The sequence below is a fragment of the Scyliorhinus torazame genome, chromosome 4, assembly GCF_047496885.1.
Source record: "Scyliorhinus torazame isolate Kashiwa2021f chromosome 4, sScyTor2.1, whole genome shotgun sequence".
Classification (NCBI taxonomy): domain Eukaryota; kingdom Metazoa; phylum Chordata; class Chondrichthyes; order Carcharhiniformes; family Scyliorhinidae; genus Scyliorhinus; species Scyliorhinus torazame.
Window position 1 is genome coordinate 57,119,062 of NC_092710.1, and position 18,201 is coordinate 57,137,262.

Below are 18,201 nucleotides of genomic sequence, written 5' to 3' on the forward strand. Positions count from 1 at the left end.
TGGAAACTAAATATACCTGGTTATAAAGTTCACAGGAGGGACAGTGCAGATGGCAGAGAGGATGGAGCAGCCTTATGATTTGAACTACTATCACTGGAATGGTGAGGGAGGATATAATGAAGGCAAAGCATCCAGTGGAGAAATAGCGTTTGGCACGGGGGCGGAGAATCCATTTTTACAACAGGATAGGGCCCGGCGCCGCTCCCGTGTTACGCGGCGCGGTTGGGGGGGGCCATTGCCAGATGCTCCAGTCCCGACTGGCCGAATTCCCGACGGCGTGATTCTAACCACGACCAGCCGGTCAGGATTCCCCCCTTGTGGGGAGGGGGGGTGGGATTAAATACCGGGGGTGAGCCTTATGGGTAGCCGGGGGGGGGGGGCGGGGGGATAGATGGAGCAGCGCGGGGCAGATCATTGGGATCTTCTTTGTTGGTCCAGGTCCGCCGGCTGAGTCTGCCATTGCGTTCGGCTCAGCCGCTGGAGGCCGCTGCCGTCCGCATGCGCGGGCTCGCAACCGGAGGTGCGGGGACCCGTTCACGCAGCTGAAGGTGCGAGAAGAACTCCGGGGCCCTGCCAGCCCCCTGCAGGTAGGAAAATCGCTGTAAATATTTTTATTGAAAGTCTGGCGTGAATCTGAGGAACAAAGGATTTTTTTAAACTGTAAAGGTGTTATGTATTGACCCCCTTGTAGCAGGTCTGAGGGGTGCGATTCTCCACTCCCACGCCGGTTGGGCCGCCAGAATTTCCGGGGACGCCGTTCCGACGCCCTCCCGCGATTCTCCCAAGCGGCGGGAACGGGCCGGTCGAGTTTTGTGGGCCGCAGGCCGGAGAATTGGCGGAGACCCCCAAAATGGCGATTCTCCGGCACCCCCGCGATTCTGAGGCCCGGATGGGCCGAGCGGCCAGGCCAAAACGGCGGGTTCCCCCCGGCGCCGTCCACACCTGGTCGCTACAGTCGTGGGCGGTGCGTGAACGCTGGGGGGGGCGGCCTGCGGGGGGGCGAGGGGGGATCCTGCACCGGGCTTCACCTTGAATGTGGGGTGGCCCGCGATCGGTGCCCACCGATCGTCGGGCCGTCCTCTCTGAAGGAGGAACTCCTTCCTTCCGCGGCCCCGCAAGATCCGTCCCCCATCTTCTTGCGGGGCGGATTTGGACAGGACGGCAACCACGCATGCGCGGATGACGTCAGTTATGCGGCGCTGGCCGTGTCATCTATTCGCCACCGCTTTTACGCGGGCGACAAGGCCTGGCGCGGGTAGATGACGCGGCCCCGATACTGGCCCATTGCCAGGGCCTGAATCGGTCGGGACCGGGGCCGTTCCGCGCCGTCGTGAACCTCGACGGCGTTCACGACAGCGCGGCCACTTCGGCGTGGGAGTGGAGAATCGCGCCCGAGGTGTTAGATTGTATATATGCAGAAATTAGGCAGAGTAGCTTTTAACTCGCACATAGATTGGGTGAGGAGCACCTATTAGAAAAGGTAGTGAGTTTCTTCAATGTTTCCAGGATAGTTTCCTGCAGCAATATGTTCTAGTTGCAACAAGGGGACCGGCATTATTAGATTTAGTTATGAATAACGAGCCCAATTTAATTAGTAACCTAACTGTGCATGAACATTTATGAAATAGTACGAAGTCTTACAACACCAGGTTAAAGTCCAACAGGTTTGTTTCGATGTCACTAGCTTTCGGAGCGCTGCTCCTTCCTCAGGTGAATGAAGAGGTATGTTCCAGAAACACATATACAGACAAATTCAAAGATGCCAAACAATGCTTGGAATGCGACCATTAGCAGGTGATTAAATCTTTACAGATATTTATGAAATAGTGATCAAAGCATGATTGAATTAAATGTAGCGTTTGAAAGTGAAAAGCACGATTCAGATACCACGATTTTAGTTTTGGTACGGCTGACTTTAACGGGATGAGACAGAGGCTGACCACGGTAAACTGGGAAGATCTGTTAATGGGTCAAACAACGGAAGATCAGTGAAGAATATTTAAAGAAACATTTAACGAGATACAGAGCGAGCATATACCCCTGAGAGGAACAGTCTCCACTTCCAAAAGTAAAAGAGCCATGGACAACTAAAGAGGTGAGGGACAGCATATAACGAAAAGAAGGGGATTACAAAAATGCAAGACAAAGCACAGATCCGGACGAATGGGATAGATACAAAGACCAGCAAAGGGCCACAAAGCAGCTATAAGAGCTACTAAAATGGACTGTGAAAGGAAACTTGCAAGGGACACCATAATCAATAAGAATGGAGATATTGTCAGTAACAATGGGGAAATGTTGAACAATTGCTTTGTCTCAATATTTACAGTTAAAAAAGATGATGACTTGCTGGTAATGCCAAACAAATAAATAGTCGATAGGGGACAGGGACTTAATACAATTAACTTAAGTACAGCATTGGTAATCAGGAAAGTAATGGAACTAAAGAGTGACAAATCCCCAGAACCCCAGGTTTCCATCCGAGGGTGTTAGAGATTAGGGGAGCACATTGTAGATGTCCTACCTATAATATTTTAGAATTCCCTAGGTTCAGGAATAATCCCTCTGGACTGCAAAATTGCACATGTCACTCCACTTTTTAGAAGGGTGAGAGTGGAAAACTAAGGAATTACAGTGTGGTTAGCCTAACATCTGTGGTGGGGAAATTGCTGGAGCTTATAATCAGTGATGGGGGTAACTGAACACTTCAGGAAATTGCTCGATCAGGGAGAACCAACATGGATTCGTGAAGGGAAGGTAATGCCTTTACTAATCTTATTGAATATTTTGAAGAGGTGACTAAGGTAATGTACAGGGAAATGTCTATGGATGTTATTCATATGGATTTCCAGAAGGTATTTGATAAAGTCCCACATTAGAGGCTGTTAACTAAGACGGAAGCCCACAGAGTTGAGGGCAAATTATTGACATGGCTAGGAAATTGCAGGCGACAGAGATTGGGGATAATGTGTAATGACTCTCATTGGCACAATGTGATTAGTTGTGTACCACAGGAATCTGTGTTGGGGCCTCAATTATTCACAATATTCATTAATGACTAGGATGATGGCATAGAAAGCCATATATCCAAAAATGATGATGATATAAAGTTATGTGGCCAAGTTAGCATTGTAGACATTTTAGATGATAGCATAGAATTGCATGGAGATATTGACAGGTTAGGTGAATGGACACATTTGTGGCAGATGGAATTAAATGTATGCAAATGTGAGTTTATCAATTTTGGACCAAAAAAGGAGAGAACAGAGTACTTTCTAAATGTAAAGAAGTTAAATACAGTGGATGTTCGAAGAGACTTTCGGCTCTAGATCCTTAAAATGCCTTGACCAAGTGCAGAAAATAATCAAAAATGCGAATAGAATGCTAGCCTTTATATCGAGGGGATTGGTGTATGAAGGCACAGAAGTTATGTTAGAGCTATACAAAACACTGGTTGGACCCCAATTGGAGTATTGTGAGCAGTTCTGGGCACCACACTTTTGTGAGGGCCACGAAGAATCCAGCACGAGTTGAAGGATAGAAAGAAATAACATTTATTTACAATAACATATATATATATATACACAACAGCAGCAGCAACTCCCTTGCTGTTCACTCTCCTCTAGCCGATTCCAAACTGGCCAGTTTTAATTATGCAGGGAATCTGCTAATGTTTTCTCCGCCCCCCCTCATTGGGGAAGCTCGTATTCCCAAAGGATTGTGGATTGCCATTAGTCCCCAGCCAATGGTAGGCAGGCAGGTTATAACACACACCTGAGGAAGGATATTTTGACCTTGGAAGGAGTGCAACTTAGGTTTACAATATGATACCGGGCTACTGGAGTTAAGTTATGAGGAAAGATTACACAAATTAGGCCTGTTTTCCCTAGAATTTAGACGGTTAAGGGGTGAATTGATTGAAGTATTCATGATACCAACAGAGCAAAACAGGGTAGATAAATATAAATTATTTCCATTGTTGCCGATTCTGAAACTTGGGGGCATAGACGAAAAATTAGGACTAGATCCTTCAGGACATCTGTAGGGAGGCACTTGTTCGCTCAAATGGTGGTAGATGTTTGGAACTCCCTCCCATAAAGAGCGTTGAATCTAGAACAGTTGTACATTTAAAATCTGAGATAGAGAGATATTTGTTAAGCAAAGATATTAAGGAATATGGGCCACAGGCAGGTATATAGAATTAAGCCACAGATCAGCCATGATCTCATTAGATGGTGGAATAAGCTCCAAGGTCTGAATGGCCTACTCGTGTTCCGATGAACCTATAACTTGGTGGAATGGGCAGTTGGATGTCAGAGGAAGCTGAATACAGAGAAGTGTGAGTTGCTGCATTTTGGTAGGAGAAAAATGGAGAGACAATAGAAAATAAGGGGTCAAATCTAAAAGTGGTGCAGGACACAAAACGTCCTGAGTGGATATGCACTTAGATAATTGAAAGTGGCAGGAACGGTGTAGCGAGCCATCAAAACCATACAATATTTAAGGTTTTTTAAAATAGGGGAATAGAGTACAAGAGCAAGGATGCCGTCCTTAACTTGTGCAAGACAGTAGTTAGAACCTAGATGGAATATTGTGTACAGTTCTGGGCCCCACACGATAGGAAGGTATATTGGTGCATTGGAGAGAGTGCAGAATAGGTTTACAAGAATGTCCCCAGGGATGAGTAACTTCAGTTATGAGGTTACATCTCAGCGTTCCTCTCTCCAAGGGAAACAGTTCAACCTCTGAGGGAATATTTGGAACAGATGTTCAAACCGTAATACTTCATTGCAGTATTAATGTAAGCCTACTTGTGACAATAAAGATTATTATTTTAAAAATCGCCAGAGGGCTGGACAGAGTAAATAGGGAGAAACAGCTCCCTCTCAGAAAAGGAGCAAGAAAGAATGAACACAGATTTAGAGTGATATGCAAATGAAGCAATTACGATGCAAGAAAATAAACGTTTTTCTCCACAACGAGTGGTTCGGATCAGGAATGCACTGCGTGGAAGTATGGCGGAGGCCGGTTCAATCGAGACATTCAAGGGGGCATTAGATGATTACTTAGAATCCCTACAATGCAGAATGAGGTCATTCGGCCCATCGAGTCTGCAGCAATCCTTCGGATGAGCACTCTCCATATGTCCACCCCGCCCTATTCCCATAACCTCGGAGTCTAACCTGCACGCCCCTGGGCACTAAGGGCAATTTAGCATGGCCAAGTCACCTAACCTTTGGACTGTGGCAGGAAACCGGAGCATCCGGAGAAAACCCATGCAGACACGAGGAATTTACAAACTCTACACAGACAGTCGCCTAAGGCCGGACTTGAACCCAGAAGGCAGGTATATGGAATTAAGGCAGCAGTGCTAACTACTCTTCCACTGTGCCACTTGAATAGAAACAATGTGCAGGGGTATGGGGAAAAGATCGGTAAATATCACAAAGTCAAGGTGCTCGTTGGAAGGGCTGGTGCTAACACAATGGGCCAACTGGCCTTCGCATTAACAATAATGTGATTCTATGATAGTCAAACGGCATGATTATGCCCTTAAATAATTGCGAGCAGGGTTACACCTCGCAATTGGTGTTGTTTTGTTTTAAGTAATCAATAGAATTGTATGTGCGAGAGCCACTTTTCTTCCTCATTTCAGTGACCCATCTGCTACAATGGCTGAAGGAAGCAATGACATATTTGAAATGCCAACTCTTGGGAGACCCCTTCGCGTAGGGATGCTATATGACCGACGGAGCGACACCTTTATCCCAGGTAATACTAATGTTAGCCAGGATGTAACCTGAATGTGATTCATCAAATAATCCCAATATCACCCAAGATATAACTCAAAGATCATCCACGGTATATATAAAATGTTACCCAGGACATAAACTCAATGCTATGCAAAAACTCAATGCTATGCAAGAGAAAATTCTACAATCGTAAACGATATAACACCAATAGTTATCCAGAAAGTAAAACAAATTTCATCCCGGAATACTCAATCCATCCAAGATATGATGTTACAACTAAACATGAGTTAATAGGGGCTGCTTTAGCACAGGGCTAAATCGCTGGCTTTTAAAGCAGACCAAGGCAGGCCAGCAGCACGGTTCGATTCCCGTAACAGCCTCCCCGAACAGGCGCCAGAATGTGGCGACTAGGGGCTTTTCACAGTAACTTCATGTGAAGCCTACTTGTGACAATAAGCAATTTTCATTTCATTTCATTAAAATCCAGACTATTACTCTGATATTAAATAATAACTTCTGGTTTGGAGAGCTTGAGCTGACTTGTGAATAGCAGGTTTTCTGGAGAATATTTAGAAATGAGAGCCAGAGCAGAGAATTAAAAAGAGTGGCAAATGACAGTAAAAACAGGATGTAAGTGCAACTAACAGCCAGTGAGAATTATGTTGGAATATTTCTGAAGCGAGGGAACTGAGAATCAGATGAGAAAATTTAAATACTCCGCTTATTGGCAAGAAAACCACTAGGTGGCGCAAATGCAATGCCAGTGACGTGTAAGGTCTGTCAGTGACGTGTAAGGTCTGCCAGTGACGTGTAAGGTCTGTCAGAAAGATGGCGCTGCTCAATTGTGGACAAAAAGGAAAAGTAGATAAAATCTGGAGTGTGGCAATGGTAAATTACATTCAACACCTTCACTCCTCAATGGCCATCCCCCCCACTCTTGGAAAACCGCTCATCCACGTTTCTCCTGGCTCAACATCTGCTCCCTCTGCAATTGCTGCTTTGCAATTACCCCTGCCCCTCCTTCCCCTCTCTGCTCATTTTTTGCTTCACCCCGACTTTTCTCTTCCCCCAGCTCCCTGCTCAGCCTCCCCTCCATATCTGCTATATTCCCCATCCCCGCCCTCTCTCCACTTCCCCACCATCCCCTTTCCCCTCTGCCCGTTCTCTCCCCGCCCCCCCCCCCCCCCCCCCCCCCATCCCCCCACCCCCAGATTAATCCCTGCTAAGAGGTCAAAATTGCGTTGCTATCAGGACAATGTCTTGGTTGGAACTATTTGTAATAAAGGACATATGACTACGGCAAGCCATGTATGACCTTTAATACATAACCGCATTCAATACCAATTAACCCCCTTATCATTAAGACCAAAATACACATTTGCATGTATTATCATTTGTAAATGTCAATTATGCAAGTTAACCACTGTACATCCATCATCCCCAAACTTTTTCTATGTCTCATCAGTTTCTGTTCTTGCATTGCATACAAAAACGTAAAAAATGTCAACTCTCTTCCTGGTGCCCATGTGCATTTTCATTGGTTGTTTGGGTGGGTGTTGTTCGCTGCCCGAGAGAGTATCTGCAGTACTCTTGTTACTCTGCAGTTGCAATAACACTCAAATTTCCTAGTAACTGGGTGCTGCCAACAGTCCAAAAAGTGGTCATGCTACAATACTATTGAGCAAAGTCGTGCATGAATTTCAGTTCCAGCACAATTCCTTGTGCATTAACCGTACATCAGAACAATTGTCTGATTGATTCTAACAGCACGTCCTTTCAGTTGTTCGTAATAGTCAGAATACCGTCTGTACATAACCAGACAATCCTTGAAAACTACAAAACAAAATGTCTACAGTTAGTTATGATTCTGTGATTAGACAGCATTTGCTGAACAACACTGAGTGCGCTCACAGGTCTACTAACAACCAATTTAATCTCATCAGTGCCCCTCTTCACATGGCTCATTTATGCTTGGGAGAAGAGACATGCATGTGTAGGGAAAATGCTCAGGTCTTGCGCATTTTGAATTATCCAGAAACAGAGGCTGTGTTTTAAGCACGCTGCTTGCTCCATGGCAACCATTCGGCCCATATTTAGTTGACTTGCAAATCAATCAGCAGCCATTTCCACCTCGATTATAATTTGTTGTGATCGTTTGACAAGTTCTAAATCTCTGCAATTTTCTTGTTCCTCTATATTAGTTGCCCTGTCGCATCAAATGCTCACTTTTGATATATTTTTTAATGTCCTCGTGATTATCCTTGACCAGAATCTGAACTGAACGACCCAGATAAGTATTGTTGCCACAAGAGCAGTTCAGAGACGAGGAATAAGTCTGTTCACAACCGACAAGGCTGAAGTCAGGATTGTGATGGAATGGGCAGCACGGTGGCGCAGTGGATAGCACTGCTGCCTGACGGTGCCGAGGTTGCAGGTTCGATCCCGGCTCTGGGTCACTGTCCGTGTGGAGTTTGCACATTCTCCCCGTGTTTGCCTGGGTTTCACCCCCAAGGATGTTGATTGGCTGAGCTAAATTGCCCCTTAATTGGAAAAAATGAATTGGGTGCTCTAAATTTTTTTTAAAAAAAGGATAAGGGAGAATACTCGCCACCTGCCTGGATGAGTGCAGCTCCATCAACACTCCTGAAGCCCGACACTATCCAAGACAAAGCAGACTGCTTGTTTGACAACCGTTGCACAAAGGTTCATTTCCCCCACCACCGATGCAACGTAGCTGTAATGTGTACTATCTACAAGATGCACTGCAGGAACTCACCACGCCGCCTTTGACACAACCCGTCCAAACCTATTACTACTACCACCCAGAAAGGCAGTGACAGCAAATACATGGGGAACCCCATTACCTGGAATGTCCTCTCCAAAATATTTATGTTCATGAATTATCGTTCCTTCATTGTTGTTGGGTCAAAATCCTGCGACTTCCTTCCTTACGAGTCTGTCATTGCATGTACACCACAGTGACTGCTGGGGCTCGAAAAGGCAGCGCACCACCACAGTTAGGGATGTGCAGTGAATGCTGGTCTCGCAAAGTCCATGTCCCTTGGATTCATGAACATAAATATTTTGCTGCTTGTCTTTATTTTTCTGGCCAGGTTTCCATAGTGATATATTTTTTTTCACCTTTTTCCCTATTATTTCGCCTTTCTGTATCTAAGAGTGTTCAAATCTTCTGGGCTACCATCATGCCTTGCAAAATTGTACATCTTTGCTTTTAATTTGATAACAAAGAACAAAGAACTGTAATCAATGCCCTGACTAATGAAGGCAACCATGCCATGCCTTCTTAATCACCTTGGCCACCTGTGTTGCCACGTTTAGGGAACTGTAGACTTGCATGCCCAGATTCCTCTTTATGTTAATGTTCCTAAGGGTTCTGCCATTTTCAGTAGAATTCATACCTAGATTTGTTCATCCCAAAGGCATCACATCACATTTGTCTGGGTTAAAATCCATCTTCTATTTCTGTGCCCAAGTCTCCAATATATCTATATCCTGTTGTTTCATCCTCAGGCTCCTTAGTCAGCCACAGATGGTGCATCTTTCTGTTCAATATTTCCCGATGGAATATATTCGTTTCTGAGAGATATCAATATTTCCTCAAATATCTGCCACGGCTGGTCTACCATCTTACGTTTAAACCAGCTCCCCAAATTCGCATTCTGCTGCAGTTGCCTTTCTTTATGTTGAAGACATGAGTTTCAAATCGACAATTCTCACCCTCAAACTTAATGCAAAATTCTATCATATTGTCATCACTATTATCTAGAGGATGTTTTTCTATTAACCAGATATCGTTGCACATTGTCAGATCTAAAATAGCTTGTTCTCCAGTTGGTTTCCGAATGTGCTGTTTTAAAATGAAACCACCACAGATACATCTTATGAACTCCAATGTAACGTTTCCAATTTGATTTATCAACTCAGAGGATTTAAAGCTCCCGCGATTAATCAGCACCTTTCTTATACAACAACATTATTCCTTGATTTATGCTCTGTTCTACAGTGCAGATACTTGCAATGGGTCTAGAAACCACTGAGACCAGTGAATTTTCTCCTTTACTCTTTCTCAGCTCCGATCAAGCTGGTATGATATTTTGATGCACTGAGCCAAGTTGATTTCTCATGACTGTACTGATTTTATATTGAGGTGTTGGAGCTATTTAATTTATTTCCACCAAGCCAAAATGACAACTATCCTTGCATATTCAAATCCGAGCCACGGTTACCTTTCAAACATGCCTCACATGGCAATTCGCTCATATTCATTTATTTCTATTTCTTTATGAATTCATCTAACCTGTTACGAATTCTGCGTGCATTCAGATGAAAACAAAATCTGGTTTACTTTACCACTCATTACTTTTCTGAGCTTATTTATTTGTGTACATTTATTATTTTATCCTCTTCTCGTCTTGTCACAGCCTGGTTAACGTCACCCATCTCTCTACCCTGTATATGACTTGTCTTTGCTTTTGACCCTTTCAAATTTCCGTTGACTGAACCTCCACTCTAGCCATTAGTTGAAAGTTCTCTATAGGGCTCGTAATATTATGTGCAATGTCAGTGGTCCCAGAATGGTTCAGATAATGGCCAAAGTAACAGCACCGATTTCTCAGTCAGTAATACTTGTACGAGTACTTCCTGAATCAAAATCAATTTCTCCCACACTAATGTTTCGGTCATGGATTACATTATCCGAATTTCTGGCAATTTACACTTGGCTCAGGTTCTAATCCAGAGATTATGGCCGGGATTCTCCGACCCTGCGCCGGGTCGGAGAATCCCCGGGGGAGGCGCGAATCCCACCCCACCGCCCCAACGGCGGCTGCCCCATTCTCCGGTGCCGTTTTTCGGGGGCCAGCGGGATTACCGCCATGCTGGTCGGGGGCTGTTGACAGCACCCGCCCCCCCCCCCCCCCGGCGATTCTCCGGGCCCCGATGGGCTGAGTGGCCGTCCAGTTTTGGCCAGACCCGCCGGCGTGAATTACTCACCTCATGTATGGCGGGCCCTGGCAGTAAGTGTGCGGGGGCGTTCCTGGGGGGATTGCGGTCGGGTCCAACCCCGGAGGGCCCCCCACGGTGGCCTGGCCCGCGATCGGGGCCTACCGATTTGTGGGCGGGCTGGTTTCGTGGGGGGCCTTCTTTCCCCCACGCCGGGCCTCTGCCATATTGCCCGGGGGCCGGGGCGGAGAAGAGAACCCCGCGCAGGCGCAGCAATACGCCGGCCGGTCTGCGCATGTGCGGAAATATGCCGGCCGGTCCGCGCATGCACGAGATCACGCCGGCCATTCCGCGTGTGCGCAAAGTCGCGGCAGCCCTTCGGCGCCGGCTGGAGCGGCGCCAACCACTCCGGCAACAAACTAGCCCCCGAAAAATTGGAGAATTCCTCACTTTCAGGGGTGTTGGCGCTGGAGTGGTTGGTGCCCGTTTTCCCACCAGCGTGGGGTCATAGCCCCATTTTCGAAGAAGCCCGCCCTATTACCTTTGTGATTCTGGTTTCCAATTTAGTCCCAAGTTGCTCACATTCCCTCAGCTGAACCTCTTATTCGTCCTCCCTATGTCGTTGGTACCGACATGGATCCCAACAACTGACTCCTTCCCACCCCATACCAGTTTCGTCTCCAGCCTTTTACCATGACATTGAACAAAGCCACAGCCCTCAAGGCTCACAGTCTCGGTTGCAGAGAACAACACCAATCCCCTTAATTATACCGTCCCCAAACATTCTGTTTTACGTTCCCACTAGAATAGTCACCTCCTCAATGGTGCTGTGGTCAGTTTGCTTCTTGCTCCAGTTAATTCTAACATCCTGCAAGGTGCAAAAAAAATCAAACTTCTTCAACATTTGTAAGGGTTGATTGTATTATGCATTTCTATCCAGATTCATGACTCTCTAACAGCCGCACCCTCCTTTACCTGAACACAGATAAATCTGATTTACTTTGCACAAGTGCTGGAACTACTCCTGGAATAAAGTGTACAGGTAGCTTTACTCCTCACTGATGCAAGGCAGTATCACATATTGCTCTCCAACCATCAGCTCTTGAGCTGAAATTTATCTAACTGCGGTTAGCACTGAATCTTACATCACTAACTGAACTTACATGCTACAGCTATTTTTATTCTGTTTTATTTCACTAATTATGCTCCTATTTTAGAAACATCGCTCAACGATTTCCATAGTAATATTGTCGACTTTAACAACATATGCTACAAATGTAATATAATACTTGCACCCCTCCAGTACTCGTTGAAGCTATTGCCTCAGTTTTGAGAGAATAAAAATGTAAATCTCACTAATCACCTACATTCTCAGCCAATCAATGTCTCTGGGAATCATCTTTGAAGAATAAATAAAATTGGGACTACGGCGCGGAGGACCTGGGTTTGAATCCCGTTCCTGCGTCACTGTCCTTGTGGAGTTTGCACATTCTTCCCGTGTCTGTGTGGGTTTCACCCCCACAACCCAAAGATGTGTAGGTTAGGTGGATTGGCCACGCTAAATTGCCCCTTAATTGAAAAAAAATAATAATTGGGTACTCTAAATTTTAAAAAAAGAATAAATGTTCTTTTGCTACATCTCTTGGGTCGCTATTAAATTGTAACATGTCATGGCAGCAGTCCACCCTCACTGCACCTTCTCCGTCACTTACAGAATATCCACAGTTAAGTGTTTGGTCCCACTGCACTCATTCTCGAGCTTAAGACTACCGCTAACCCACTGCATTCTAATAGCTCAGGTTCCAGCAAGCCGAGTCAATCACTGTTGCCTATGGAGAAAATTCTAAATTGTGACATGATTAGCTATGTGCAGTTGTTTCTAGCATTGATCATGTTTATCATTTGCTAATACTAAAATAACCTAAAATTTATAGTTGCAATCATCCCAGAAATAATGGTGTTATCCCCCAAGAATGAAGAAGAGCGCCCGCTCAGTAGTTTCACTCCAAATGCAACCCTTCTGATTGTTGACACCATCCAGTATAGTGTTTCCTGACATTTCAGTACTACAGTTTACAGCCCCGTAACAATGCAGAACTATGTCATTGCACTCCCTCCGACAGTGTAAAACTGCACCAGTAGTGACCCTTCGGAAGTCCACTGCACTCTCAGTAATGCTCAGCACTCCATCAGAACTACCCTTCTTTCAGTACACCACTCTCTCCAATGCTGCCGGTCAGACGGTGCAGTATCCACTCTGTACAGCCCATGCAACAATACCGCCCTCCACCAGTGGTGCTCATTAGCCAGTGTAGCACTTCTATTTTAACTTCTAATCTATTCTATTTTTCAGGCGTCACCTTATGGGATTTGGATGAGCTCCTGAAGAACCTCGACACTCAGCCCAAACCGAACACCAACTTTAGCATAATTTGCTCAGACACCATTGAGGAAAAGGCGTCCTACTTGGATGTAGAAGCCTCGCTGAAGGCCAGTTTTCTGGGGGGGCTGGTGGAGGTGAGCGGTTCTGCCAAATATATGAATGACAGCAAGAAATCGAAGCAGCAAGCCCGGGTCACCCTCAACTACCGAGCCACAACCCGGTTCGAGCAACTGACTATGAGTCAACTAGGACCCAAGAATATCACTTACCCTTGCGTCTTTGACCAGGGCTCCGCAACTCACGTTGTCACTGCCGTGATGTATGGAGCACAGGCCTTCTTCGTGTTCGATCGAGAATATTCTTCCAGTGACAATAAGCAGGAAATCGAGGGCAGCCTAGAGGTGATGATCAAAAAGATCCCACTCTTGAACATCGCGGGAAAAGGTTCCCTGAATCTTTCCGATGATGAAAGGAAAATTTCCGAGAAATTCAGTTGCACATTTCATGGAGATTTCCTACTCAATACTAATCCGGTGAGCTACCAGGATGCTTTCTACGTTTACTCAACACTACCCAAGTTATTGGGCGAAAACGGGGAAAAAGCTGTGCCCCTCAGTTGTACCCCCTGAAGATGTTAGATTCGAAAGCTGCTCAAATAGTGAGGGAGGTCAGTATTGGACTGGTCAATCGGTGCCAACTACTCTTGGACCAGCTCCATGACATAGAAATAAGATGCAATGATCTCATTAAAACTACTGCTGCCAAAGAATTTCCCGAGTTAAAGACGAAAATTCAAGCATTCAAGGCAATGTGCCTGGAATACCAAACAGTGTTTCAGAAAGATCTGGGGAAAATTCTGCCATCCATCCGTGGAACAGGACATGAGGAAAGTGGTCTGGCCGATATATTGTATCACAAAGAGCGATCTCCGTTTAGCAATCATACTCTAACCACTTGGATTGGGAAGAGAGAGAAGGAAATGAACACAGTGGGAGCATATCTGGCTATGTTGCAAGGAGTGGACATTCTGACAAGGAGCGAGTTGGACAGTCTTTTGGTGAATCCAATGGTTGAACACGTTGCCTGCTTTACCTTCACCTCATTGTGCGATGAAGATACCTATCTACAGGAGATGTCCAACTACCTCAACGCCTCAGCGCACTCAAGAGAACCAGGCTACAAACTGCAAGGTGACACAAGGCAACCGAGTGAGGATTGGTTCGATGCCGTATCAGTCTCCCAACAAATGAGAAAACTGGCGAGACTGTTCCTGCAATTCACCAAATCCAACAAGTCCCGTGGGGAAAATACGCTCACCGAGAACTGCAAAATGGCAATCGTGTCCGTAGATGACAAAAGCTTTACTGGGGCATCAATTTTCCTGTATGAGCAGGGAATGTTGATAAATACGGCATTCGAGCCACAAAAAGCTGATATTCCACAGATTATTGGGACAAGTGATTCCACTGTAACGCTACAACTCAAGGCCCCTGTCGGTAGCCATGAACCAGTGCTAATGTTTAGGGTAGAGTACAGATGTGTCCAAGACGTGAGTTGGTGCGGAGAGAACACACGGGATGCTGCCGAGACCTTTATAGTTTCTGGATTGCAACCACACCATCGGTACCAGTTCAGGTCGACCTATGTGTGTAAGTCTTGGGCGAGATTGTTCAGCGATCCCACTGCAAGTATTCTCACTCTTCCTGCTGCTCCTCCTGGTGAGGTTTCAGTCTCCAATGTTCAACCCAACTCACTCACCATTACCTGGACCGCCCCAGTACGGGTCGGTGATGGTGTCAACATTGGACATTACTTAATCAACTATCAGAAATGCAGTAGCCAGGAGGACACGTGGGCTGAGCAAAGGACCGATGATTCGGTTTGTGCATGGACATTGGGCAACCTGGACGTTGGCACTTCCTACAGGGTCTGGGTTTCCGCTGTTTGTGGGGAAGCAGGCAGAGGTACTCCAAGTCAGGACAAAGTGGTTGTGACCTCCAGCGAGAAGACTCCGAACGAATTGGCAGAACGTGCTCAGAAAATGAGCAAACTTTTAAATGCTGGGTGTCCAGAAGTCTACCAGCTCCCTCTGAAAGAGGAAATGGAGGAAGAGTACCTACTCCCTCTCCGTCCATCCTCCCCGGTTGCAGATGCGTTCCCTTTCGGTAACAATGGCATAATCAATCTGATAGAGTCGCCGAGGGTGAAATACTGGAGGAAGTCCATTTTTGGTGAAGATAGGGACTCGGCCAATTCAAGGACCATCATTGTCATTGGGAATGAAGAATCCGGGAAATATGATCTGATCAATGGGCTGATCAATTACATCCTGGGCGTGGAGTGGACCGATCAGTTCAGGTTCCAGTTAGCTGAAAGCTGTGTGGAAAGCAGTGTCGGAAGCGAGAATCAGTACTCAATAGTTCGATATGAAATCAATCACCAAGTGGGTTTCCGTGTCCCATACTCTCTCACCATTGTGGAGTTTCATGAAGAGTTAATGTTCTGGTTCGACGAATTATTGATACAGCACCCCAATCTTAGACAATGTAATTGTTTGTGTGTGGTGGCGGAATCGGCAGCAGTTTCTGTGCTGGAGAATGTTAACCTCAATTATATTAGACCATTCTTTGAGAATCGCAGCGTCATCCCCCAGCTCATGATCACTTCCTGCGATGGTCAAACGCCAACTATACTGGCGGCACTTCAGAATTTGAAAATGGACTTTCCCAGAGATGGCCAAGGCGTTCCCATTCACTTCAAATTTAACTTTTCGAGCTTATTCTCTGCCAGCTCCCCTTGTGCAGAGGGCAGCGGACAGACGAGGGACGGGCCTGGTGCTGGGAGAGCTGCCACAGTTGTTAGTGGGTGTGGAACCGGTGCATGGAATGATAAACTGAAGAGACTCCTGTGGGACATGACCAAGGACAGCCTCAAAAGCTTCCTCCTTGAATTAAATTCATCACAGACTTGGAGTGGATAAAGTAGGAGAATGCTTCGAACTGGTGCTAAGGAATTTAATTATGAGCACATCATCGATTACATTGATATTTCATCCAGCATACGAGATCACGGGCTTTTGAATCAAGGTGTTACATCAGTATGGTTAGATATGATAGGGCAAATAAAGATAAGGTATTTTATTTGAATGTTTAATGCTGGCAAGATGTAAATTAATAATGATTTAAATGAATGATGCAACCCATTCAATGAGATGGACTCAAGGAGCCGAATGGCCTCCTCGTCATGTGTAGGAGAGAGATTGAATGGCCTCTGAAGGGAACCAGCTATTTCTGATAGGTAAAAGGATCATTGATTTAGCCATTTTAATGTAAATACAAAAGCCCATGTCAAAATTCACTTTTGAAAATGAACTCCATCATAAGACTGCAAACACAATTTCAGATTATAAAGTGTACAGCTTGCAATAATGAAAGCAGGGATATGAAACATTTATAACATCTACGGTCTAACTCGAAGCGAATGAAACAATTCAACGAAGGTCACAATAAGTTAACATGGATAACATGAATCTGCCATTGTACAAAATGTGAAAAAGTATAGCAAAAACCAGTAGAAACCAGAACTGATTAAAAGTGTAAATCACATTCCAATACACAACAAACATCCAAAGGTGCAACATATTCACAGCTATGTTGCATATTGGTGATTGACAACTAACCATCCAATCAAATACATTTGAGACTCATCCAAGCCAATCAGCACATTACAAGGGTAGGGATAGATGGAATCAGACTGATAACATTTTCCTTAAAGATAAAGGTCCGGGCAGCCATTTTCATTCACGAATCACCCTATTTTATTTACCTAACTACTTGCTATCCTTATTTCTTATTTTCCTATTTCTATTTCTACTCCAACTCTCAAGTCTGTGCAAGCTGTTTGGCTTTGAGCAAGAAAGCATTACTGTATTTTTAAAAGTTCAATTCGTTTGTAAGTCATTAAGCTAATTATATCTTTTAAGAGTCTTCTGCTGGCAGGGGCTTGTCTGAGAACATTTGATTGGTAACCACAAGAAGATTTCAAACTCTCAATTATAATCAATAGAGACAATAAAGATTTCATTAAGCATCCGAGACGTGTGGTTAAATTTCTACTTTGTTGAGTGTATACGAGACTACACACAACCAAGGGCAGACTTCGAAAGTAGATTTCTACAATTGGCGTAGTACGGCAAAAGTGGAGGAGCACGGAGTCGGAGGAAATCGGAAGACCGAAGATCGTACCGTTAGCGGAAAGACCAGAAGGACGGAAGACCCAAAGACATCTATCCGAAAAATGGCTAGACTGGGGTAAGAAAATCTTTTTTCACCCATTAAAAGTCTTAAAGCCACACCGGCTAGTGCTTCGACCCCTCTAGAAAGGACCTTTTAAGACACAACTATTCAATCGGGTGCAGGTCGTATAACTAAACCCAAGACGACTGAAAAAGTTGTCGTGGAATCGTCAAATTACACAACCGTTTACGACCAGAAAAATTTGGTTTTAAAGCAGGATTTATGGTGGACAAAAGTCCTAAAATAGACCTGGTTCCTTCAAAGGGTCTAAAGTTTCCCACAACTTCAAGGGGAGGTCGTGCTGTACCAGAAGTCTCTGTTGACAATACATTGGGTGACCTTAAATCTTCAATTTATAGACATTTTGGACTGTCTAAAGCATCCACAAAAATTGAATCAAAATATGATATCCCCAAAGGACAGTGGTCCCTTGACGACAGCAAAAAGGCTTGGGGAAAAAACCACACGTTTGACCAGAGGGAAACATATGAAATGGTCTTTTGCAGTAATGGCACAGCTCCATAAGCAGCAAGAAACAATCACAAACACAAAACACAATTGCAAACTTAAATCTGCCAAAGGAAAACTAGTGGCAGTCATTGACCAATTAGGAGCTACAAAATCGAAGCTTGAAAAATGTGAACAAACTAAAACGTTACTAGAAAATGAAACCTTCAAAGTTCAACAATTATCATTCCAAATTGGTGAATTGCAACAGTTAAAATCAGAAACGGATTCCACAGCTCAACTGTTAAGATCACAAACTGATCAACTAAAAACACAAAACAACCAATTACTTAAAGAAAAG

At 44.9% G+C, this 18,201-nt stretch overlaps 2 protein-coding genes across 2 annotated transcripts in view; both read left to right on the top strand.

The window, feature by feature from the left end:
* The window catches only part of LOC140410235 (NACHT, LRR and PYD domains-containing protein 3-like), a 437,830-nt gene that overhangs the window by 284,928 nt on the left and 134,701 nt on the right, over nt 1-18,201 (top strand). The window lies entirely within an intron of this gene.
* On the top strand, nt 445-17,192 carry LOC140410239 (uncharacterized). The gene is given in 4 exon segments (XM_072498201.1): nt 445-587; nt 5,657-5,772; nt 13,069-13,710; nt 13,713-17,192. Coding segments are annotated over 3 exon segments (3,108 nt in total). The 5' UTR covers nt 445-587; nt 5,657-5,672; the 3' UTR covers nt 16,079-17,192.